Source organism: Rousettus aegyptiacus, unplaced genomic scaffold (assembly GCF_014176215.1).
Source record: "Rousettus aegyptiacus isolate mRouAeg1 unplaced genomic scaffold, mRouAeg1.p scaffold_m13_p_3, whole genome shotgun sequence".
NCBI classification, from domain to species: Eukaryota; Metazoa; Chordata; class Mammalia; order Chiroptera; family Pteropodidae; genus Rousettus; species Rousettus aegyptiacus.
Genome location: NW_023416306.1, coordinates 125,987,006 through 126,013,388, shown reverse-complemented (window position 1 = coordinate 126,013,388; position 26,383 = coordinate 125,987,006). Strand labels below are relative to the sequence as shown.

The 26,383-nt window shown below is 32.1% G+C and overlaps 1 protein-coding gene across 8 annotated transcripts in view; it reads left to right on the top strand.

Moving 5' to 3' along the window:
* The window catches only part of ZNF280D (zinc finger protein 280D), a 165,225-nt gene that overhangs the window by 53,314 nt on the left and 85,528 nt on the right, over positions 1 to 26,383 (top strand). For 6 of the 8 annotated variants that reach the window (XR_001598546.2, XR_004950104.1, XR_004950103.1 and 3 more), the window contains 6 exons: positions 3,244 to 3,378; positions 5,174 to 5,481; positions 5,944 to 6,084; positions 12,764 to 12,826; positions 16,019 to 16,137; positions 16,290 to 16,326. Coding sequence is in view for 5 of the 8 variants with exons in the window: in XM_016158417.2 (XP_016013903.2) it covers positions 3,244 to 3,378; positions 5,174 to 5,481; positions 5,944 to 6,084; positions 12,764 to 12,826; positions 16,019 to 16,137; positions 16,290 to 16,326 (803 nt within the window). In the remaining 3 variants the exon portion in view is untranslated. Of the gene's footprint in view, positions 1 to 3,243; positions 3,379 to 5,173; positions 5,482 to 5,943; positions 6,085 to 12,763; positions 12,827 to 16,018; positions 16,138 to 16,289; positions 16,327 to 16,459; positions 17,527 to 26,383 lie in introns of those variants that run through there. The other 2 variants (XM_016158463.2, XM_016158483.2) reach the window with 2 other exon arrangements.

The window sequence follows — 26,383 nt, the reverse complement described above, 5'->3', positions numbered from 1 at the left end:
GTTTGGAGTACCTAAGAGGTGCATAGCCAGCAGTAAAGAGGGAAAAATTAATAGGAAGGATCATCAGGCAACTATTTACAAAAGACTGGAAAACCTTAGCTGAGGTTATAAACTTGTAAGTGAGATGGCATATTATTAGTGCGGTATTAGGCAATAAGAATTATAGACTCTGGTTCATTTTTTTGTCTTTAAAGATCTTATTGTAACTTTTTAAAAAAGAAGTTATATAATTAAGTCTTGGGTTATTTTTAGAGCTAACAACCCAGTTTGTATGACTTTTAAGACAGTGAAAGTGACTTCGGATGTGTTAAGTGTGCTCATTACATCTTTAATAAAAACAAGCAGTTAAGATATACAGTAACTTACAGCATCTGCAGGTGCTTTACATGTATTATTTTGTTTAATCCTGACAAGCACTCTATGTATTATTATTTCTAACTTATAGATAAGGAAATAAAATTTTAGCGAAAATAACTTGCCCAGTGTCACATTACCTAATGAAAAGCAAAAGTAAAATTTGACTTCAGAGTCCAACCTTTTATTGCTCTACTACAGAGTCAGATTCCATATTGGTTTTAGGTCTAACGACAAAAATTACATTTAGTCAGAATTACCCCTGAATCCTCAAGTCTCCCCAGCAATATAGTATGTTTTTCAGAAAGGTCAGTATAAACAATTTTCTCTTTAACCTTCAAATAGATCACTATTTCTTTTGTTGAACATCATATTATTTAAAAACGTACTGTATCTTTATCACCCTTAGCACACTGAAATGCATACATACACGAGAGATGTTCAAGATTTGTGTCTGAGAGAATAGTAGATTAATATATTCTATCTCAGAGCTTCGGACCAACGTTTATTAAATAGAATGGCACTAGACATTTGGAATTAATTAAATTGTAACTGCTACTCATATGCACTTTCTCTGTCAGTCTCTTACTTTCTGCCTCAATATCCATTTATTTAATATTTATTGGTTGCCTTACTATATGCTAGGTGGTGTTTTAGGTATTATATAGCAGTGAACAAAAGGAAGTTTATACCCTCTCGAATTTCTATTATAGTGGAGGAAGATAATAAATATATGTGTTTATATTTGAATGTATATTCATTATAGCTAGTGATAGGTACTGTGGAAGGAAATGTGGAGGATAGGGAGTGCCAAGGATTGGGGAGGTGTTAGGAATGGAGGAATGATTGCTGTTTTGTATATAAAGTGGTCAAAAGGATCTCTTTGAAGGAAATAAAGGAGTTAGCCAGTGGAAATCTGGGAGAAGTAGTATTAGATAGGCAGTGACGTGTGAGTGTATACCAGGGACACTCGAAGAATAGCAAAGAAGCCAGTTGTGGCTAAAGCAGAGTAAACTATTAAGAGGAACAGTAGGAGACAAAGTTGTATGAGCAATAGAATATAGGTCAGTTCATGTAGAACCTTATGAATCAGAATCAGGACTTTAGAAAGCCATCAGAGCATTTCAAGCATGTAAAAGATCTGCTGTGCTTTAAGGTCATTGGTAGCTATGGGAAGAATAGACCATAAGGAGGAAAGAACATGACAAGGAGAAGATAGGAGGTTATTATGATATCCCAAATGAGTGGCTTGAACCAGAATGGTAGCAGTTGTTTGAGGTAATGAGAAGTGGGAAGATTGTGAAAGTTTTTGAAGGTGAAACCAAAAGGTTTTATTAATGGGTTGGATATGGGATATGAGAGAGTGACCAAATTTTTTTGTCCTAAGCACCTGCAAGAGTGAATTTTCATATACTGTCATATGGGGTAGACTGAGGAAAGAACAGGCTGTGGGGGGGGGGGGAGGGCAAGGATGTAGGGAGGAAATCTAGAATTCAATTTTTTTCATGTTGATTTGAGTTATACATTAGATATCAAGTAATGATGTCAAGTAAGCAGTTGGATACATGGTATTTAAAGTCATGAAACTGGGTGAGGTAACAAGGAGGGATTATAGATAAAGAAGAGATTTCTGGGAACTGGATCCTGGAGAATGTGCTTTTTGTCATTTTGTCTTGATAATCTGCTTCTTGGCCAAGTTTTCTTTTTTTTCATCTTCTTCCTTGAGCCAGTATAAATGAATTTGTTTAAGTTGCTTGTACCTATGACATAACCCAATGTACCACACTTCTAAAATTGGAATTGTAATAATAACGCATTATATTTGTATGTTGCTTTGAGTTTTGTAAGTAACTAATGAAATGCCTGCTGTGTGTCAGTAACTATGTTAGATATTTCCCAGTATCTTACCATATATGAATTTTATAAATGATTGATTGTATTTAAATAGAAATAGTGGTGTATCTGGCATATTGCAACTTTAGAGAAAACATTCTTTTGTATTTACATGTTGTTTAAGTTTGTATATATGTATGTGTATACATGCATAATTTTATGTACATACGTATAATTTTTAAAGTAATAAGCATATAGGTAAAGATTGTAGTTGATATTATGTAGTAGAAAGAACACTGGATCAGCTGGAAATGCCACTAACTAGCTATGGGGAAATGATTAAAATTTTTTTGGGTTCCTGTTTCCTATCTATAGAATAATGACAAGACTAGGTTTAAGGAGGGACTCAGGATGTCTCAATCAGTAAGTAAATTAGGAACAGTTCTAATTTATTCCTCGATAGTCATACTGTTCAGTGTAGTAGCCACTAACCACGTGTGGGTATTTAAAATTAAATTAATTAAATTTAAATAAATTAGAAATTCAGTTCCTCATTTGTACTTGGCACTTTCAGGTGCTCAATAAACTGGTCAGCATTGTAGAAAGTTTTATTAGCTGGCACCATTTCTATAATAACCTTGTTTGAAATGTCTGGTTAAATATTTGAATTTCTTTTGCCACTTTGTTAACCAATGAGAAGAACAAAAAATAAAAAAATTTTCTTTTTTCTAGGATAAAAATGTAGTATAGCTTTTCTTCACAGTATTTTATGTCTAAATCCTTTAAAATTACAATTTAAGGAGCTTTCACACCACTCTTGAGGGAACTTACATTAGAACTTTCATGTTCAATTTCTGTATAGTGATAGACATTTTGAAACTCATACTAGTGCAGTGTTTTAAAAAATGAAATTATACTTTGCTAATATTTATGGCGAGATATAAAATACTATTTTAAATATTATTTGAATATCATTAAAATTAAATCATAGTGGTTTCAAGACTTAGGATTTGTGGTTGTAGGAATTATTTTTCCTTTTTTCTGTTTCCTAAACAGAAAAAAGGAATACATCGTTGTACAAAATGCAGACTGCAATTTTTGACATGCAAAGAGAAAATGGATCACAAGACTCAGCATCATCGAACATTTATAAAACCTAAACAACTAGAAGGATTGCCTCCTGGAACAAAAGTGAGTTCAAATATGTTGTATTTTAACATTTGATATAATAATAGAAATTAATACCTGCTTGGTTTTATCTATTGAATGTAATACTTTAAAGTCGATTTCTGATTTTTATTGACTCTAATTTTAGATTTGATCATTCTTATATTTAGGAAAAAACCCTCTAACCATTGTTTCTTGGTCAGTGGTGTGCGCTCTGCTAGAGTGGTATTCCTTTGTAAAAAGTGCAGCCATATTAACTGTTCCCTAGATCAGTGGGCTGTGTCAATATTATATAGCCTGTTTTTGAGCTGTTCTAGTCGGCAGCTCATTTATCCGTTTGATCTACTAAACTTTTGAGATCAGGAATCATGTTTTATTTATCTTTGTGTCCTCAGCACCTGGTATAGTACCTTGAATGCCATAGGTTCTTAGATGTTTATTGAAGTTGTTATTACTGAGTTTACTTTCAGAGAAGCAAGTTCTGCTGCTGGATGGCATTATATTTTAAGTGGGCAAACACATGTCTGACTGCATACTGATGATTGTAATTTACTTTTCCCTTTTTGCCTTATATTCCTCTGTTTTTTTTTGACTTCTTTATATACAGTCAGCTCTTGAATATTTGCTCCAGTGGAGGGAAACAGAGGCTTGGATAATCCAAAGTGAAATAATCCCCAAAACATTTATATTTGGCTTTGGGTACTTACCTTTGAATATGGGTATGTCTGTTATTTGAATTAACTAAAACAATATAAAGCCATGCTCTGAAGACCTAGAGCAAGAGAAGCTATCCAGCATCCTTCCCTGCAATCCATTCATTCCCTGCTGGGACTAGACATGCACAACACTAATGTAAGCAGTGCAGTCCTCTCTCATATCTTCCCTTATTCATAAATAATAATATTAATAATAATGATACTAAATGTTCTATAGCAGCTTACTTAGAATTAGGCTTTTGGTATGCTTTTTCATAGATTCTGTTATTTAATTCATACAGGCATCTGGTGAGGTAGGCAAGGCAGGTGTTGCTCCATACTATAGATAGAGAAGCTTAGAGAGGATAAGTTATTATTCAAGGCCACATGTCTAGGAAGAGGTAGTATGAGATTTAACCTCAAGTCGTTGATTCCTAGTCCAGTCTTTTGTATGATACCAAAGCACATGTTTACATAGGACTTCTCATAGGCTGTTCCTGATATACCTAGGTGGAGAATAGTCAAATGATAGATATCATGTTTTCCATTGTCAATTAATTAATATAATTTCTGAATGCTAAGTTATAAGCTTTATATTAGTTCTCTTTCAGGAAATTCTAAATATTAGTAAACTCCATGAATATATTGAATTGATATAACTCCTTCCATAACCTTTGTAAACATAAATTCTGCCCAGTGAGCCCCTGGAAAGAGGAAGTCACATTTACTGTGGGTAATTCAGAGTACAAGGTTATGCAGGCCTTTCTAGAGTTATTTTTCAGGCTAGGAGATTTAAATTTTGACCTCTGTGTTTGTGAATTTTTTTAGTTATAGCAAGCATAAAAATAGATATAGATATTCATATAATTTGCATTAACTTCTAATTATCCATTAATAACTGTTAACATATAACTGATATCAATAAAAAATGTACTATTACAAGTAAATAAATATCAAATTTAATTTCATTTAAACATTAAAAATAAATGAAAGACTTATCTGATTATAGTTTATACTTAACTCTTTTCAAACTACCTGATGTTTAACTTTCTGTTACACAGTGATATTTTAATACTACTGCAAGGATTAATTTTCTAAAGTAAATATTATCTTCATTTTTGTAGGTTACTATTCGAGCTTCAGTCGGACCTCTTCAATCAGGATCTTCAACTACGCCTTCCATCAGTGCAAACACTTCTACCCTTCAGCTATCACCTCCGAGGACAAAAAATATAACTGCTAAAAATCCCACAAAATCTAACACAAGTAAACCTAATACAACTAAATCCAATGCAAGTAAACCTAATGCAAGTAAGCCAAATGGAAGTAAATCTAAATTCAAATCAAAAGTCTCTAATATGCAAAAAAAACAAAACACTTTGGCTAGTAGCAATAAAAAAAGTAAAGTCAATACAGCATTGAGGAACTTAAGGTAATCTTTTATTCTTGATATACAATACTAATTTAATCTTAAATTAAAAAGTAAAAACTTTAATATAAATGTACCCTATTACATAACTCTCATACATTTGGTATCACTTGTGGCATAAAGGGCAAGCAAATAATAAAAAGATTTTTCACAACTGTTGAACAATACTTAATTATTATATTATTTCTATAATATTCGTCTGTTACACTGGTATTATATGTTTTGCTTATATATTGTGATGTTGAATTGGTTAATTTAATCCCTTTTATTCCAGTGACAAGCATTAACTGATATTAAATTGTTTACACTTATTCTAGCTGTTGTTCCATAGCAGATTTTCAAATTGTAAGTCTGTGTTAAAATGTTAATTTAAACAACTTGGCTTTAGTTAATATAAAATTAATATTTTCCATGTTATTTTTGTTTTAAAATATATTTTTAATGATTTCTTTTTATTTCCATAAGGTTTCGTCGGGGAGTTCACAAGTGCATTGAGTGCTGTTCTGAAGTAAAAGATTTTGCAAACCACTTTCCCACATATGTTCATTGCAGTTCTTGCAGATACAACACTAGCTGTAGCAAAGCCTATGTAAATCATATGATGAGGTAAGATGAGTTAAACATCTATAGTAGCAATTAAATTATGATTCAGCAAGTTTGGTTTTTGAAAACAGTTATCCTATTAGAAGCCAGTTTTTCTCTTTAAGGAACTAAAAACATCTAGTAATAGGATACTTCCAGGATAATGCCTGGTACTATTTTCTAGCATGGTAACTCAAAATTACTGTAACTAAAATTCTGAGAATATTTAGACTAATGAAACTAAGATAGGTTTATTAGGGAAACAAATATTCTATGAGAATTTTTTTCCCTATAGGATTTTCAAAAATAGTTATTTTCAGAGATAAAAAATATAAATGTTTTAAATATATTTACCAAACAAATACATATAACTTCATGAGTGTTATTCTCTTCAAAGCAGTCACTTTGAGAGACTCCAGATTTTCAAAGATGCTAGGAACTTTATTAGGTGTCTCCCTCTGCCTCTTCCTCTCCCTCTCCCTCTCTCTCTCCCTCTCCCTCTTTCTCAAGCCATCCATCCTTATATTCAGTCAGTGAAATGAGAGACTATTCTAGTCATGATGCCATTGTTGGAATTTTTTTCACTAATTCATTCCACTTAGATTATTCGAATACCTAGTATTTATGTAGAGAAAGGCTCTATAGCCCATATTACTTTTGTTTGTATCTCATTAGTAGGGGTTATCCTTCTGGGTGTATTTTATATTTTTTTAAAATAGTCAATAATTGTTCAGATATAAACCAGTTATGTTGATTTTTCCAAGTGAAGTTTCATTTTTTTTATGTTAGAATTAAAGTTTAACTTATAAAAGTGATTTTCTTATAGATCATAACATGAGCTCTATGTCACTTGTCATTATCAGCTACTCTTTTCAAGGATTCTTATACGTTTCTTGATGGCTTCAGCCCCTCTCTCACAGTTCTTCCCCACCTTGATGATTAGCGTGACCTCGTGATACCTTGTCTTCTTTAGCGCCAGCATTTCACATCAAATTTTAATGTATTGTACCCCTTTTCTTACCATGCAGCATTTTAATTTTATCAGGTACACTTTTTATTTCTTTTGAATTCCTGTTACTCCATGACTTTCGAGGGCTTTGACGCCTTTTTTCAAAGTCCAGCAGCCATATAACTTTATTTTCAACTTCACCCTCAGGGTCATTTGTTGTGATTGCTGCTTTGTTCTTATTCAAGAATCCTTTAGACCTTTAGACATGCTCACCTGAAAAAAGGCTAAGATGAAACTTGAATGCCTTCCACTTCTGAACTTTATGCTCAGCCCTAGATTACCAAAGGCTCTTGATTCAATCAACTCTAACCCTGATTTCATGATCTTTAACTTTAATGGGATCCTGTCTTTTTATATACTTCTTTATTTTTACATATAATGTCTTTTTAAACCTTTTTCAGATGTTAAAGATTTTATTGTAGTCTCTTAGCTGTTGACCTCGCCTACTAATTACTCAGTTGGAGGTCATTCTTTTAATCAATCTTTTCAACATCAGTTTTTTTCTTGCTACCTTCATCCAGACATTGATCTCAGAAATCAGTGATGTTCTGCTTCAAAGATAACCCTGCCCCTTATCTCCTCTAGTTCTTCCACAACCTTCTTCAGTTATTTTGCTAGTTCATCTCTTCTTTCAACCAGGTACGTTTGCTTACAAATATTTTCAGTTATTTTTTCTTTTTTAAGATGAGAGAGATTTGTTCCTACTGCCTACTTTGCTTATTTCCTGTCTTTCTCTTACCATTTTACATTTTTTAAAAAAAGTATTATTAGCTTATTTGTGATTTATTTCTTTCCCCTTAACTTTGTGCATTATCTCTACCTCCTAACTAACCCTGCCCATTTTTATCTGGCATGTACTTATTACCACATTTATTCACTTTTTAAAATTCTTAACTACTCCATGACTTCAGAGTTTTTGACATTGTTGTCACTCATTTTTGAAACTGTTCTCAGCTTCTGTTAAACTGTTACCACTGTTTTCCTTTTCTGGCTACTCCTCTATTTCATTGCTTTTTCTTTCTTCAACCCTTCTTACCTCTTTACATGTCCTTATTAACTTAACCACTGTTACTTTTTCCTTTCAACTTTAAATCTTCCAATTTCAATCCTTAATTTTCCTGAGATTCAACTCTATATTTCTAATTATTTTATAGATATTTTTACCTTTGACTCACTGGTATCTAAAAATGAGCCAAACATTATAATCTACAGAATTCACACAACCACCACTCAAATACTCTTCCAGGGCATCATTTGTGTGATAGTGGAACACCAGGTTGAAATAATTTACTGCCCTAAGTTTTTTAAGCTCATGAACTTTGCTTGATCTGCCACTGTGCATCATGGCTCCTGAGATTCCACCTTCTGCATTCTGGCACTCTGCTTCTCAACTCCTGCAGTGGTCTACCTCTGTATTACACTTCCTCTAAATCAGCCCTCAGGCATTCCTTCCCCCAGTATGCTTCTGTGTGGACTCTCTCTTACTGTGTGACAAATACATGGCTCCCTAAAATGGGCCTTTAATTCTTCCCTTAATTTATAGGGGATCAAACTGGAAAATATTTTGTGTTTTCTTAAACCAAGAGTCATTTCACCATTCCCTCTCCTATTTATCATAGGCTTTCCACCTGTCCTATAGAACCTCCAAATCCATTCTATATTAAAATGTTTCCGGTTAGCCTGACTCTGTCTATACACTTTTCCCAATTCCCAGTGAGCCCCAAACCTACATTTTATTGTCATCACAAATACAAAGGTATTACTCATTGATAACTTTATATGAAATTGGAAGCTTCCACTTTCACTCTTAGGGGTTTGGTAAGTCCTCTTTCCAGTACCCTTGCCTCACTCACTGCCTTTGGTATCTCCCATTGAATGGCCCACCAGTACCCCTGCCCAGTTTGCAATCTTGTTATAAGCTTGAGTTTTCTATATACAGAAGTTTCATTTTCTCCAGAAGATGAGTGCTTTTAATCCCTATCTCATATTACCTCTGTACTCTCAGTTGGTCTTTTTCCCTCTGTTCTCATATGTGCCCCAATCCATTCTAAGAGGAGTCCCATCCCCATAAATTGGCTAATCTTCTCCAGAGTAAAGTTTCTTTCTGTACTCATTTTTGACAGTGGCTTTTATATATTCTTTCTTGGTCCCTGGAATGCCTTTTTCCTTTCTGTCATTTTACCTTCTTTGCAGGATCTGATCACCACCACCACTCACAGGGATCATTCTGCACTTTGAGTTGTGTATCATTTATCTGTTCTACCTTTATTATATTTGTGTGTATATATCTCCTTTAAGAAGAAGAGGCTCTTCGTATTCACCATGTTACCTACTATATTACAAACAACAAGTGATAGTCATTATTTGTTGTAATTATAAAAGGTTCTAAATAAAATTTGCAAGATATTCAAAAATCTTGATGCAGTTGGAGAATTTTTGGAATAAGACTTTCAAAGAGAGCATCATTAAACATGTAGTTTTCAAGTGGTTGTTTTATTGCAGCTTATTTGCTTATAGCTTTTAGGTAACAATAGAAGTCACCTAAAAAATCCAAACAAATTGCTATGTAATATTGGTATTATTCCTCATCATGATATATAAGAAGGCTTTTTCTTTATATATAGTAGAATTAAGTTAACAGACATAAATATTTTAACATCCAATTTTCTAGTAGAGTTTGCTGTTTGCTAAGAAGTATTACAAGCTGGTGGTGAAGAATCAGACAATCTGTATTTGAATCCATTGGAATCCATCTGCATTTGTGACTTTGGGAAGATTACTTAACCTGACCTGCAGTTTCCTTTTCTTGAAAAGAAAGTTACTGTGATTATTTAAAAAAATGTACTTTAAAGTATTTTATAACATGATTTGCACTTCTGAGGTATTCAAGTCTTTGTAACTATTATTTTTTCTAAGTTGTCAGTATTAAGTATTGTGGCTAAAGTCTTTTCCTTTATTTTTCACAATTTAGTAGGAGAGACATATTTACCTAGCTTAATGTGATAAACAAATGACTGAAAGCACAGAATAGATAAGAACAATTTCTTTAAAGAAGAAATAAGGAAAGGTGTTCTATAAATGATGATTCACTTAGGCTTTGAAGGATGATTTTAAAATTTTCCAAGGAAAAAGGAAGCTGGTATAACAATTCATTCCTATATAGTAGGTAAGGCATAGTATTGAACTTTTATAAGATATGCTTGAGTTTATTATATATTTTATGTAGATTTATTGGCTCTAATAGTCATAGAAGAGCAGTTGGATTATTGTGATAGCATCAAAGCTAGTTTCCTGTCTACATTCCCCCATCCATCTCCCTTTTTCCAATGAAGAAATTCTGTTCTTAGAGTAGGCCTATGTGGTCAGGTCATTTTTTTTGGCCTAAAATTCTTTGCCTTCTTAACACTAATAGGATAATGTTCAGACTTTGAAGAATATAAGACCTTTCAATATCTAATCCCTAACTACTTTTTCATTTTCTTCAACTCTTATTTTCTTAAAAATTCCTCTCTGTCTTGCTCATTGCTTTGCGTGGAGCAAGGCAGGTAGGGACTTTCTTAACTGAAAACTAATTAGTAGATGGCTTGTAATCCAACTACTGGAAACCATAAAACTTTTTATGTATTACTGTTGATGTTTATCCTATGGTAATTATTTATGAATGTGTATTCAGTCATTTAACAAATATTGTTGGGCATTTATTCTGTGCCAGGTACTGTTTGACTCACCCTAATCCCACCTGCTACCTAGAACTCTATGGCAATTTGCCTTTTTCCTATTGTATCATTAACCTGTAGTCTAGTATTTTAAATAGTAGGCATACCATCAATATTATTGGATGTTTAGGAAATTGTTCCTTTTGTGTTTCTTTGGGAATAAAGTTATTACTTATACTGAATTAAGAAAATTTAGTCAAAGGGAGTTTTTTCCCCTCCAGTCTTTTTGAGGTACAGTTTGTATATACACAATGAAATTCACCTATTTTTAGAGACTAGCTTAATGAGTTTTGATAATTATATAGTCATATAACAAGTGGTGAGTTTTTAAAATCTAGATTTTAACATGTATTTATTATAATAAAAATCTTAATATTTTTTGCCTCTTTTCTTAAATTTATTTCTATATTTTTATTAACATTATGTAGATCTAATTGGAAGAGGGTAACTTTTTTATTTTATTAGCTTAGAGATCCACTTTTTCATTCCTATAATACACAAAACTGTAAGTGTAGAATTTGTGTATTAAATATAAGTAAAAAGATAGTATGTCTTTTTTATAGATAGGGAACTTAAACCTGCATTCAGACAACTAAAATTTAAAAATGCCAACATTTTAATAAGGTACAAGTTATAGACAGAAATGAAAGACATCATTAAAGCCTTATAAGTTTTTTCTTCTCTCAGCAGATAAATAAGCAAACCAAAATAGTTTGAGGAGAAAGAAGATATCGTTGTTGTTGTTGTTTTTTAATAACTTATTTTGGTTCACATTCCTTGGCAATCAGATAAAATCTTGGACTCATTCCTCTAAGAAATTTTTGCATATAATTTCAGTATTTTATAACACCATATTTTCTTTAAAAAAAAAAAAAAGCATTTAATTATTTTTGTGATGTCTTGAATTTGTAAACTCTATCATAGTATCCCCAGATTGAAGAAATGACTATTAGAAATCTTCAGAGGATATTTTCTGGGGATTATAGCTCGTCAGAATATTTCTTTTCTCATAGATACATGCTGTGTTGGTGATAGTTAACCTTGTATCCGAGAGTGACCATTGACCTGGATAGTTGGCCACTTTGGATCTGTTAGTGCAAGTTAGGACTACTGCTTCTCAAATTTTAGTTTGCGTAAGAATTACTGAAAGCTTATTAAAACACATTCCTGGGCCCCGCTGCCAAAGATTAATGAGCTCTCAGGTGATGCTGACATTTAGCCTGTAACTTCACTTTTCTAATATTATTTTAAAGTAATCTTGTCTTTCTAATTAGTATAGAGAAGCTTTCCTTACTAGATTTAAAGGGGTATATAAAAGGTATTATTGGTGTTAAAGTTTTGTTAGTGGTTTTCTGTTCTATTCTGTGCTGTGGGGAAGCATTGTTTTAGCTCATGAGTTCTGCTTTAAATTGTTTTTTTAAAAACCTCTACTAGTAATTGCAAAGTATTCTCTGATTTTACAAATGGCAAACAGTAGTGTTTAGCTTGAATACTGTTTACTTCCAGGATCATTTGGATTCTATCTCCCGTCCCTGACATAAGCATGTTAGAATTAGAAAAATGATTTTTTAAAAAATAATGATTATTATTGATAACCATACTATAGCAAAATGTTATTAGCAAAAATTTTAAATTGTTTTCAATTCTTAACAGAATAAAAATTAATTTGTGCTTTACTTTTTTTAAAACTCGAATATTTACCTTTTTGTGTAATGATGAATTTTATGACTGATAAATTATAAATTATATGACTGATCATATAAGAATATGCTTAGAGAAGTTCATGTCATCAGAAAATAAATAGATAAAATAGAATATAAGATAAAATGTTGAATTAATGCAAGGATGACAAATATTTTATTATTTATATCATAGCCTCTTACTCAAAACTAGAAATTTAAGTATAGATGTGAATATAGCTATAAATTAATATGACTACTTTAGAATAAAATTTATAAAATCCTTTTTGTCTCTCCAGCTTTCACAGTAACCGCCCAAGTAAAAGATTTTGTATTTTTAAGAAGCATTCAGAAGATCTCAGGTAACTAGTTGATTTATTTTTTATTTTTTCTATTGAAAAATTGTATGACAAATTTTTTATATAACATCTTTATTGAGCTGTAGTTCATATACCATGCAACTTCATATTTAAATTTTACAATTAATATTTTTAGTATATTTACAGAATTGTGTCGGCATCACCACAATTAATTTTATTACATTTTCATCAGTCCAGAAAAAATTCTGTACCCATTATGGTCATTCCATTTCCTTCCAGCTCCCCTGTTCCTAAGTAACCGCTAATCTTCTGTCTGTCTGTATAGATTTGCCTATTCTGGACTTTTCATATAAATGGAATGATACATTATGTTATCCTTTGTGATTGGCTTCTTCCATTTAGCATGTTTTCAGTGTTCATCTGTGTTGTAGCATATGTCAGTACTTTATTTTTTATTGCTGAATAAATATTGCATTATATGGATATACCATAGTTTGTTTATCCATTTAGGTTATTTTTAACGTTGAAGCCATTATAAATAATGCTGCTATAAACTTTTGTGTACAAGTTTTTGTCTGGACATGTCTTTTAATTTCTCTCTAGTATATATCTGAGGTAGGAATTACTGGGTTATATGGTAACTGTTGAGACTTTGAGGCAGACTGTTGTACTAAGTACCTCCACTTTTGTACATTCCCACCAGTGGTATAGGAAGGTTCCAGTTTCTCCACATCATCACCTACATTTGTCATTATTTCTTTTTAATTATAGCCACCCTAGTGGGTTTGAAGTGGTATGTTATTGGGGTTGGTTATAATTTTTTTTTAACCTGCTCTTGAGATGTCCACTTAGATTAGGAAATCTCAGTGATTGCTGCTACATATTACAAAGTTCTATTCATATTATTAGACTAGAAGTATGATTAGCCTATATTCTCTTGCTAAATTTGTTTAAGTGGTGACAAGTGGTGTCAAGATGAAATCTTCATGCATTTGCATCATAAAATGAGAACAAAAATTTTAAATGTATCTCTGCACTGTATTTCATCCCAGCACTTCTTATCTTTTTTGTTTACTTCATTTTTCTCTAGATCATTTTTATCATCTTATATACTATATACTTTATGTTTTTTTGTTCATTTTCTGTGTCCTCTTACTAGAATGGATGTGGTTTTGATTTTTGTCAGTGCAAGGCATTGGTTAGTGCCTGGCACATAGTGAGCACTCAGTAATTATTTTTCGAATAAATTAAAGTATGTGTTGAAAATTACTTATGTGGAGAGCAGGACCCATCTATGACATTGGACTAGTAGCTCACAGAAAAAAATCGATTTAGTTTAAAAAGTATTTTAATACTAATTTTAAAACATTTACTGAATTCAAGGAATAGACTAAGCCATATTAGATGTTGCCATTATGGAAAATTTTTATAAGGATGACAGGAGTTTTACTGCATTCAAAAGATGATATTTTAGTTTAATTTTTACCTCACTGATGTCAAACTTAGTTGTGTGTTCGGTTTTTAAGTAACTGTATCATTTTTAGAAGCTGAGATTCCTTTTTTTTCTCAATTTGAGTAGGTATCAAATTGAAAATTGGTCAGTTCCTGTGAATGGACTATAACCTACTTATATAGAATAGTAATTTTTGTAATTACTCTTATTGGAATGGAATAATCATTTTTTAGCTATTTATTATATCTCTATAAAGATGAAAGTGATGAAGTCTTGGAACTAACCTTCAAGGAATGTATAGTTTATTGGGTGAGAGATATAGGTGAATGTAAATAATTGCAATATAATTTCGATACCCAGTGAAAGAGGCATTTAGCTACTACTTACTATTGAGACCACTTTTAGTGTCTGCAAGGATAGTATGTTAACAGAGAAGACTATAGTTAAATCTTACCTTTCCTTTTAAAGTTAAAGATATTCCATTTAAAAATCAAGTACCTTTAAATAATCATTTTCAAGAAGGCGTTAATTAAAGTTCGTTAAGTTGAACAGACTAAATTTTTTTAAATAGTCTTATTTACAGTTCAAGTTCCTTTAACTTAACATTTATACATTTAATTTATTATTATTTTTTTAAACAGCACTTCAGATGCTTAACCCAACACAATCCCAAGTTCTTAACTCTTATAATAAACATAGGGTGGCTTTCTTAGTTCTCTGAAACATTTACATACGTTTTCAGGCTTAATAATATTTTAAAATACCTTTCAACTAAAAATCAAAAGTTTAAACATTTTTTACTAGAATCTTAGGCCAGTGGTCACGTACTATAATATGCCAGCTATGTTTAAATATTTTGAATAGCAAGTGCTTCATAGTTTGATATAATGAGTATAAAAACTATTCCTGACTTCAATAAAAAAGATAGATGCTGTGGGAATTATTTCCCAGCCTTTTTGAAAATTTATAATCTTTACATATTTCGTTTAAGAACTATAACACTCAGTGAAGTTTTATTAAGGAAAGAAGTAGTTTAGGCCCCAGCAAGTGGGCTAGTTCATAGTGCTAGGATACTGAGCAATTCAAGCTTTGAACTCCAATACTGAATTAACTACTTTAATTAATTCAGTGTTAAATGAGAGTAATACCAACCTTAGATGATTGCAGTGAGAGTCAAATGAAATAATATGTAAAATCTTTAACACATAGTACATACATGATGGCAGCTACAACATGATCCATATTTAAAGCCTTCACATTTCTCTTCTAATTCTTTCCTCACCTAAATAATTACACTAGTTTGTAATCTGTTAGAGCACAGACAGTATTTTCATTTATTTTCACAGTACAATAGTACAACATGTATAAAGACAGCCTTAGTAAATATACATTGAGTGAATGAACACTATACCCTTGCATTGTAGGTGGACAGAGGCACCCGTAGATTATGGCTTATTGAAGTGATACAAGTTGTTCATGGAGCCAGGACTAGGCTGTTGGTCTCTTAACTCTTAGCTTTTAGCAACTAGTTTGAGAGGTAAAAGTTTATAAAGAAAAATAGTTTCTGTAAATTAATGATAGTATAATTTGCATATGGCTGTGCCATTTTCTAGAGAATCATTTCCATTATACTGAGTTTATATGACAAAAAATGAGAAAGACAATTATGACACAAAAAGCAAATTATGGAAAATAATCATTGAACTCATATGGATTTTTATAAAAGATAAAAAACCTTTTTCTTTTTTGCTCTTTGCTCTTTTTTTTTTTTTTTTTAATAGGGGCATTACTCTGGTGTGCCTTAATTGTGATTTCCTAGCTGATGTTACTGGCTTAGATAACATGGCTACACACTTAAGTCAACATGAAACTCATACTTGCCAAGTTGTAGTAGAGAAAGGTACGTGTATTTATAATTGTGTTACTTTGGATTTTTGATATTTATTTAAGTATTTTTGGTGAGCCACAATATGGGCTCTTTATGAAATCATTATTCTCACTCATCATATTTTATATACTATTTTAAATATAAAACTTTTCTTCTAATTTCAGTTTCTGTTTGTATCCCAACTTCTGACCATCTTTCTGAGTAAGTTTAACTTTTATTCAATGAATTTTACTTTGATGGATTGTAGCACTATTGTATTTTAAAATGTATCATTAATAGAAATGAAAAATATTAAAGTATTTTGTTTTTGTTTTTGTTTTTGTTTTTTTTAAAGCTGCTTGTTGAAATAGGTTCCTGCTCTATGGAGCTCGTGACCTGGTGCAAGACAAGTTGGAATTTCCTAAGTTCAAAGTTCTGAGATGTTTTCTTACACAAGGCAGTTAAGCAGCCAAGTTCATGACACTAGCTCTCATTATTCAGCTTTTTTCAGCTTCAAATGGGACTAGATTCTTATTCCACCTTATCTTTGTGTCAGGTTGACATATCTTAACATGTTGTTTTTTCCAGTTGGCTCTCTCCAAAATAACTTTTGTTGCTATAGTCATTTCTTACTTTGCTTAAAATAATTTGTGTTTTTCTCTGCTGTACTTGCCTTCAGAATAATACATTCCAAATGACATGGCTGTTTGTCTTTTTGTCTGTTTTGTCTGCTTCCTTAATTTCTTATAAGTCTTAAGTGTTTAGGCCCGATGATTGTCTTTTTCCTCATTCGTTGTCTGTCATTGTGCTATTTTTCTTATTTTTCAGATGCAGAAGCAGCCCAGAGATTTCAAAAAATGTCCAGGGTACACCTGGACAGTGTCCCCCTTCGATGGACACAACTGATGCCTGTTCTCTCTTTCCAAGGAATATGAATAATTTGACTGTAGGACCTGCTCTAGGTTGTGGTCAAGAAATCAGATCTTGGGGAGACTCCCTTACTTCATGGCTGGCCTCCCATAAGGTTGATGCTAATTTAGCCAGAGATGGTCTCAAAGCCCACCAAACTGAGCACAAATTTCCACTGGGGACTTTGGCTCTTGATCTTAAGCTTGTGAGTCACTTCTGGCCAAGAAAAGCCCATCAGATCAGTGCTTCAACATCTAAGTTGAAGTTTAGTCATTTGGCTGCTGCCCTTTAATCTTCCTCTAGCATGAATGTAATCCAAGGAATATAAAAACTCTGGTTGTTAGGAAACCATGGTTATTTTCATGTCCTTGGAACAGCAGATCTCTACAATTATGTTCCATGCAGTTATTTTTATTATAATTTAAAATATATTTCCCAATACTAACTCTAGTTTTCAACAATACTAATTCTCACATTTTTTATTTTTAATAAATTAATTTAATTTTGATAGTTTTATGTTTTCCAGATTTATTGATTTTATGTCTATTTTTATATTCTTTTCTTTAAAAATGTTGTTTAGTGTTTGCTTTGTTTTAAGACTCTCAAGAGATTCCCTAGAATTCGCTACAGATTTCCTATCACTGCCTACTTACAGCTTTTTAATTTAACTGTTGTTCAGATCATTAGACATTATGATAGCCTCTGAATTATTTGAGAATTATTATTATTAACATTATCTTAATAATTGTGAGTTCTAAGGTAAAAGTAAACCTCATATTGCAGACTTCAAAACAAGTTTTAAAGTTACATATTGGTACAGCTAACATCTACTTAGCCATTAATATAGTTCCTTTTGGGTAAAGATAACATTAAAAAATATGGGGGCCCATAATGTACTGTTTCTTTCATATATATATATTTTTCATATACATGTATATTTTTTAAATTTGCCATTTTAAAATTTTAGTTATGTTGCATATAGATCTACTAAACAGTTTTGATGCTGTTTTCTTAATTAAAAATTGTATAGTTTAAGTACCTCAGGAATTATTTACTGATAAATCATTTTATATGAAAACTATAGGTTTTATCATATAAATAGGTACACATTGCTTTAAAGTTTTAGGGAAGCCTTTTTATTTGACCTGCTGACTAATAACTATACTTAGTGCATCTTACACTTTTTCCTGCAGCTCAAGTGAAAGGTCACTACTTAACTCTCTACCAATTCTTTGAATTGAAGACGAGCAAAATGCCTTTTGTGACCTTATTTGCCATAAGGATAGGCAGATTCTGAAAGTATGACTCAGTTGTGTTTTTTACTCTAAAATTAGAACTGTTTTACTTTGAAACAGATTCAAAGCCAGTTTTGATGACTACTTAATATGTAATGTCTTTCTTATAATTAATAATCAATAAAAGTTAATACATTAGTTTTAAACTTCCAAACTAATTTTTACTGTAAATTAATGATTTTCCAAAATCATACTAGTGTTTATCTGTCTTCTCTGTCTCTAGGAAAGTTTTATCATTCACCTTCTTTCTATGCAATTAAAAAATTTTTAAATTTTGCCCAGAAACAGCATTTTTTCATTATTAAAATAAGTTCTTTTTTTGTTTACAGATATTTGTTCTAGTTTGATTATAGTTCAAAAATAGGATGAACTACATTCTTGATAATAACAGTATAGGAGTACTATTTTGTGTTCTTCCATGGGCCTTTAGACAGTCGAAGTTTAATTTGGTGCCAATGAGTTTTAGCTTGAATCCAATCAAGTTATTCTAAATAATTTATTCACCTGATCAGAAATTGCCATTTTATGCATGTGTGCTTTTGTTTACCACTGAATAAAATGTGAGAGTGGGTCAGTTTGAGTCCATCACCATTCTCAGAAAAAAAGTGACTCCTAAATTGCAGGGACAAGGATCTTACCCTGTTTTATCACATTTTGTTAGACCAGCTCGCTTCATTTATTTATTCTGTAGGTATATTTTGAGCCTCACTGAGAGATGATATTTGAGTAAAGACGTGAAGGAGTAACTGCAAGGAGATTAGTTTGGCTGCAATTGAGTGAGCAAGAGGGAGGAGATGAGGCCTGCAAAGTAATGTGGGCTATGTTATATATGACTTATGGACCATTGTAAAGCATTTGGCTTTTCCTCTGAGACAAGAAGCCATTAAAGGTTTTTGTGTTTTATACCTCAGTAAAAACCGTAATCGGAAAAAAAAAAAAAAAAAACCCAGAAGAATGTATGTATTCCTGTAGGTGCTACCTTGAGAATAACTGTGGAAGACCGAGGACAGAACCAGGAAGAATAGTTAGGGAGCAGTTTTAGTAATCTAGGTAGGAGATGGTGGGGGTTTGGGCTAAGTTGCTAGCAGTGTAGGTGATACAGGTTTTGATTTTGGATACATTTTGAGTTTGTTGATGATTTATATGTGGAGTGTGAGAGAAAGAAAGTGTCGGGTAATTCCACAGTTATTTGTATGAGTAGCTGGAAAAATGACATTGATATTAACTGAGATGGGAAAGACTAAGAGAATAGATTTGGGGGGAAAGAAAAGGACTTTGATTTGTGACATGTTTTAGTTTGAGATACCTATTAGATATCCAGTGGAGTCACTGTTATTTACCTGTATAAGTTTAGGGGAATATTCTAGGCTGTAAATATCATGTAACATTTTAAAATGCTACGAGAATGAATAGAAGTAAAACTGGGGAAATCTAAATTAGATTGGTATATTGAATCACTGTCAATATCCTGGTTACGATATTGTAATATTTTGTAAAATATTATTGGGGAAACTGGACAAGGGTACATGGAATCACTCTATATTAGTTCTTAAAACTGCATGTGAATATACAATTGTCCCAAGAGGAAAAATTTCAGAAAAATAAAGTCATGAAACTGTATAAGATCACCAAGGGATACAGTTGAGACAGAGAAAGGGCAGGTCTACTGACTGAGCTCTAGTGAGTCTGACAATAAAAGATTAGGGAGACAAGAAGGAATTGGCAAAGGAAACAAAAAGAATGGCCGGTGATGTGAGAAGAAAACCAAGTGAGTAGTGGTGTCCTGGGAGCCTTGATTCCCTCTTTGTAAATGTGAGTGCTTACTTGTTCTAAAGTTCTGAGATTCTGTTATTCAATATTGGTTATACCTCATGTCATAATTTGTTCTTCTGAGAAGATAAATTCAGAATGCCACATATCCTTATCCCCAGTTGCAGAAATAAGGACTATTTTTGACCTTGAGAAGATTAAATTGTTCATATTATTTTTCAGCTTGTTTAACTCTCTACATATACTCATAAAAGCAATTCTCTTGAATTTCTGTAAAAGAAGGTAACTAGGTCAGTGTTTCCCAAACTCTGTGCTATAGAACTAATGTCCTTAATTTATAAATTGTCTAGGGGGAAAGTTTCCATGGTCAAATAAATTTAGGAAATGCAAGTTAAAGTTGAATAGTTTCTTTAATATGAGATATTTTTGGCCTGTGAATATCTAAGAGAATATTTATTTGATGTTGGAGTTTTTTTCTTTCATTACTAACTTCTTGACATTAACTTTCATAGTATGTAGAATGCTGATCTAGAGTAATCATTCTTTAGATTTTTGAATTGGGAAATAAAAAGCAGTTGTGTAGGGTGTTGACAATAAGTTGGACTCAGAGATTTTCTTCATGTTTATGGATTATTTGTAAGGTGAAATTTAGAACTAACTTTATGCTAGCAATGTATCATTTTTATCCTTTTATAAGTGTAAAAGTAAAAATTTTGTAGAAATTTTATCATGAAAAAAATCTCATTATTATGTTTATAAAATAAGAAATACATTATAGGGACAGACTGATTTTTAGCTTATTCTGCCTCTGATTGTAGCAGCAAAGGAAATTTTTGTTAGGAGGTATGGTTACATGATTTCATACAAAGAAGCTTACGCATCTCATAATTATTTCTGGATTCCCTCTGTAACTCTTTATGCTTAGGATATCAATCCACTTATCTACTTTTCTTGAGACTGTTTGTATCTCTAGCCTTTATTGTATGTTAAGGAGTTTCTTATTATGTAATGTCTTACTTCCTGCTTGAACATCATCAGGTGGTCTTCCTTGATTAAGATCAGGAGATTTGATATCCAGCTCCACATTAAACCCTGTCAGATTCTTAAAGGGACAGTGTAGTATAGAGGTTAAAGAACATTAGCTTCAAAGTTCATTGCCTAGTTTGGAGTTCTGCCCTGCTGTTTACTAGATACGTGTGATTTTGTATAGGGTATCAGACTTCTGTGTTCCATTCCTTATTTGTAAAATGCATATAACAACATTAACTCCTTATCAGGTGTTGAGGGAATTAAATGAGTTAGTGTATATATATATGGTACTTAAAAAGTAATTGGCACATAAGAAGTACTATACAAGTGTTATAAAGTTATCATTGTCACTATTATTATATTACTACTATTCATGATTTTATTTCTGCCTGCATTTCATTCACATAGAATTACTCTAATCTTTAGCCTATTTTTCATTCTAACCTTCTTATATCACTTTTACAGGTCATTTGTGTAAACCTTCCTTAACTAATCCAGTATATCTTTCTTTAGAGTTATTGTTGAATCACATTCTTAGTCATACCATTAGATTTCTGGTATCTAAAGCTCACTAAACCTAAATTTTTAGGAAAAGTCTGCGAATGCTCCTAGGTTCATTTTAGTCATAACTGTTTTTCATAAATAGTATGAATAGTATTTTTCCCTAAATTATACTGCCTTATATTGATCACACTGTGGTTCATTTAATACTTTCAATCCACCTCTCTGATTTGGAAGACGTGCAGCCTTACTGTAATTGCTTCGTTTTTGACCACATGGAAGAGCTTACGCTCATCTAAAAACTTGGAGAGGCTACAGTGTATATCCATTTCTATATCATGTACTAAAATATAGGAACCTATATTTAATAGGTTAAAACATTTTTTTAATCCTCTCCACTGAAAAATATCTTTATCCATATCATTGTGTGAAGTATGGTGTTTGAAAGGAATGCTCCTTTGAAATAAAGCAGTCAGGTTTAAATCCTAGTTGGATGTCCAACCAGCTCTATAGCCTTGAGAAAATTACCTAACCTTGCTGAGCCTCATCTTCCTCATTGGTGAAAGGTATATAATATTACCTTGCACAGTGGCTGTAAGAAATAGAGATAATGGAAATGAAATTATTAATTTAAATAACAGTTAAATAGGATTATGTAAATAATTAACTAAAATCACTTAACACTGACAAAACTTTTTGACAAGCTTGACAGAAAGTAGTCACTCAATGAATGCATGCTTTTTTTTTGTCGTCATTGATGCTCCAGCTGCTTCTCCTGTTGATAATGCTACTGTTATTGCTCCTGCTGCTGTTCCAGCTGTTATTGCTGTTACTACTATTATTACTGCTATTCCTGATTGCCGGAGATCCTGGGTACTACATATCAGTAGAATCCTCTCATCACTGAGAGTTTTAGTGACAGTCTGTCTGCACTGTGGTTATTTGTAATTTTGTCTTCTGGTTCACAGGTTTTGCAATATATTCCTCTAAACTGCTGGCTGGATGCCATATTATTGCAGTGCTTCAATTTCATCTGGTATAGTTCTCTAATGTCAGAATTGTATGTTCTGACTTTTCATACCTAATGACTATGAATGAACTCCTTTCTTGAAAACTAGTTCATATTCCTCTCTGTTTAGGAGGAAAACATTCCTTTTGAGGTTACAGAATTCCTTCTTTAAAGAAAACTTTTTATTGCCATGCATTCATTTCTAGTAATCTTGGCTACTTATCCAGTACTAAGTTTATGAGAATGTGTAATTGTTCTAGTTAACAGTAGTAAAGTAGCTGGTTTTTTAAAAGACCTTTGAATTGATTTTTAAAAATCTGCTTTTCTCAGAAGTTAAGAGAGATCGCAGTTCAGTCATGGAATTGCTCTTTCCTTTCTCCCTTAACTATATTTTTCCCTTCTTCTATCTTCAGTATATCTACCTGAATAGATTAATTACAATATAGAATAAAAATTAAGTTATAAATTTTGAAGGTTCGTTTTCTTGACAAAAATTTGAGAATAGAAAGGTATTTTCCTCTAGCATATCTTCAGAACATAAACATCAGTTGTAAATCCATAGTAACTTGAGCTTGGAAAACTAGGCTACTTAACGAGTTGTCTATTTTATTGATAGAATCAAATGTCCTCAAAGGCACAGTTTGAAAGTGATTTCAAAAGTTGACTTAGTTCTCTCTGACTTCCAAGTTTGTTCTAAGCAAAGTACAATGGAAGGACACTGAAGTCAAAATATCAGAGTTCAAGACTCTGTTCTCACTCATTTTATGGTCAGGTTACTTCAACTCCTTCATCTGTGAAATGAAATTGAAAATAATATTTGTATTATTGTTTTGAAAATTTAAAAGAGATGTAAAATATATTTACAGATAAAAATTTATGTGTATTATAATTTATTAAATTTCCCTAATTTAAAGAGTACTAGGAAGAAATGAAATGGAAAAATGACTTTCCTTGGAACTGAGTTTCTCTATAGTATTTCAGAATGGCTACTGGATTTTATATTTATCACCAGTAGTAACTACATGGCTCTTTCATAGTCTGATATAGATAGCCTGAACATTAATTCTCTACTCTCTGTGTGCGAGACTCTGTGTCAAGTACTGGAAAGAGAAACATGGATAAGACATAGTTCGTGCCCCCAAGGTAATTACAGAATAAGGCAGTCAGAAGTGTAGACACCTAGTCCACATCTTCATAAGGCCACACAGTAAACTGATTTCATAATCAGTTAAACCGCCAACACCATGTATATATTACATCATGTAAGTAAATCTTTAGCAACTATAAAATCATTTTTCCTTTGCAAAATAGATGCAATATATTTGCCTCTGGTATGTAATTGAAAATTAGTAGGTAAGATCTGTGTGTCAAAATATGCTGGTTTCTGGCAGTTTTGTACGTCTGCCTTTGATCTCTGGTAAGCAGAAACCCTTGGGAGACCCGGTGAAATGGAAGAATAAATAATTAGTGTAGTCCTTCACTTAGGGTAAACTGTACCAATTTCTACTAGTGATTCTGAGGTTATTACCATTTTTTTCAGTCTCCCGGTCCTGGTCGTTGCTTGAAGAATATAAATAAGTATCCAGGGCTTAATTCAATTCAAAATTTTAAATAAAATAGAGCCTTAGTCTGGCTTTAAAGTCTTCTGGCTCCATTGATGGTCTGACTTTTTGCTTCACATTTTTGTAGACAAATATTTTGTTTCCTTGATTCCTTTTCTCTATCTTAGTTCTTCTATCTATAATGATTTATTTTGCTCTGTCTTCCCTAATTTTATATGACCAAATGTGTGTCTGGTATTTTCACCATAAACGTCTTTGCCATAGACATGTTTGTCGCAAGAATTTTTACATAACTAATTGGCTTTAAAGTAGTTTTGCCATTAAAAAGGTAAAAGAACTGATTGACAGTTGTTTGTTTGGTTTCAACTAATTGACTGGTTTCATTTCTCCATTGATGCAATACTCCCATTTTTATATTATAGAAATATTAGCCCTCAAATCATCTATACAGTGAAGAGTAGATGATAGAGCAGTCTTAAAATAATATAGAATAACAATTACATATATTGACTTGATAGAAAATACGGTGATAAAACTTAATGGAAGTGTAAAATAAGAGAGTGTCAAGCCAGATTGCATACTATATTAGAAAATAGTAACATTATCAGTTTGCAAATCCTTCAGTGAACAAGCCATTCCTTCCACCTGTTAAAACTGAAAGTTTACCAAGCTATGACTTAATGGGTTTATTACTTTAGCATAAAAGAGGCAGTAGTAATTCACAGTCTTCAATAGCATTAATTACTGATTCTTCAGTTAATTTAGATACAACAGCTTGTTATCCAATGCCATCTTTACCAAATTTTTATGCTCCTCCTATCTCTCCAAAAAAGAAATGGTTATATGATACCCGATGAGTATAAATTGATTTGATTTGATTTTTTTTTGCAGCAAAATTGCCTTATGGCCAGTTATGCAGCAAAATGTTTGCCCAAAAATCTTATGGCAGACATGTCAATGACAAAGATATTTATGGCAAAAGTAACCAGAATTGATCAAATCATGCCCAGGCATTCAGAAATGGGTAGGTCATTTTATACTAGAGCAAGCAGGGCTTGTCCTAACAGAAGTAGACCAGCAATGAAATGTCTAATGTATTGTGTTTGAGGGTGGAGAGAAGTATGGCAGAAAAAAATCTCAAAACATTGAAAATAAGTTCTAGACAGTAAGATTAATTCCCAACTCTACCCATGACAGTCAATAGCTAACATTTATGGAGCATGTACAATGTGCCGACACTTTTCTAAGTGTTTTAGCAGCCCATTTAATTCTCAAAAACTGATGAATGAGGTATGCACTGCTACTGTGCCAATTTTATGGATGAAACAACTGAGGTACGTATAAGTAGTTTACCAAGGTAACATAGCTGTTAAGTGAAGAACCTTAATTTAAATGATAGATGTCTGTCTTCACAGGCTAAAAGTACTGTATTCTCTCTCTGGTCATACTTGCGATTCCATGTGTAATTCCTGTTTTGTTTATAAGTGGCTGAGGAACTAAATGGGACTGAACTTAAGTGTGAAGACCCTCTGTTTTTAATGAAGGATAGGCAACTGACACAATTATACTACCTTCCAATCTTATAGCAGTATTACTATGATATATGGGTAATAGAACATTTCAGTAAACAATGGCATAAATTGATATGTTAGTAAGATTAATTTGGCAATGATACTTAGCATGTTTTAGAGTGGAAAACATCTAGAGGCAGAGAGATCAGTTAAGCTTTTTTACTTCTCCTGACATGATTATTAGGGAGCCTGATTCACAGAAAAACGAGCTGTGAAGAAGTACGTTGGAAATTTGAAGTAGAACTGTAATCTTGGTTCTGTTGCTTAATGTGTTTATTACTTTAGCATTTTTAGGCCTTATATTTTCTCATCTACAAAATGGAGAAAATTAGATAATCTTTTGGAACTTAGAGGTCTAATCTAATACACTATGATAGTTCTGAATTGAATTATTGATTGAAAAATAATAAATTATAATAAAAATGGAGGGATCATGCTCTAGATGATGATTTTGGGGTTATCTATATTCAAGTTGGCATTGTTTCTAAGGATGAGATATACAAGACTGAGCAGGTCTGAGTGGTAACTATTTCCATATGAATATTCTAAAGGCACACAAAATCAGTATGTCTGAAACTGAATTCATTTTTCCTGCAAAATATGCTTTTTCTCTCCTTGTAAATCCCTATCTTA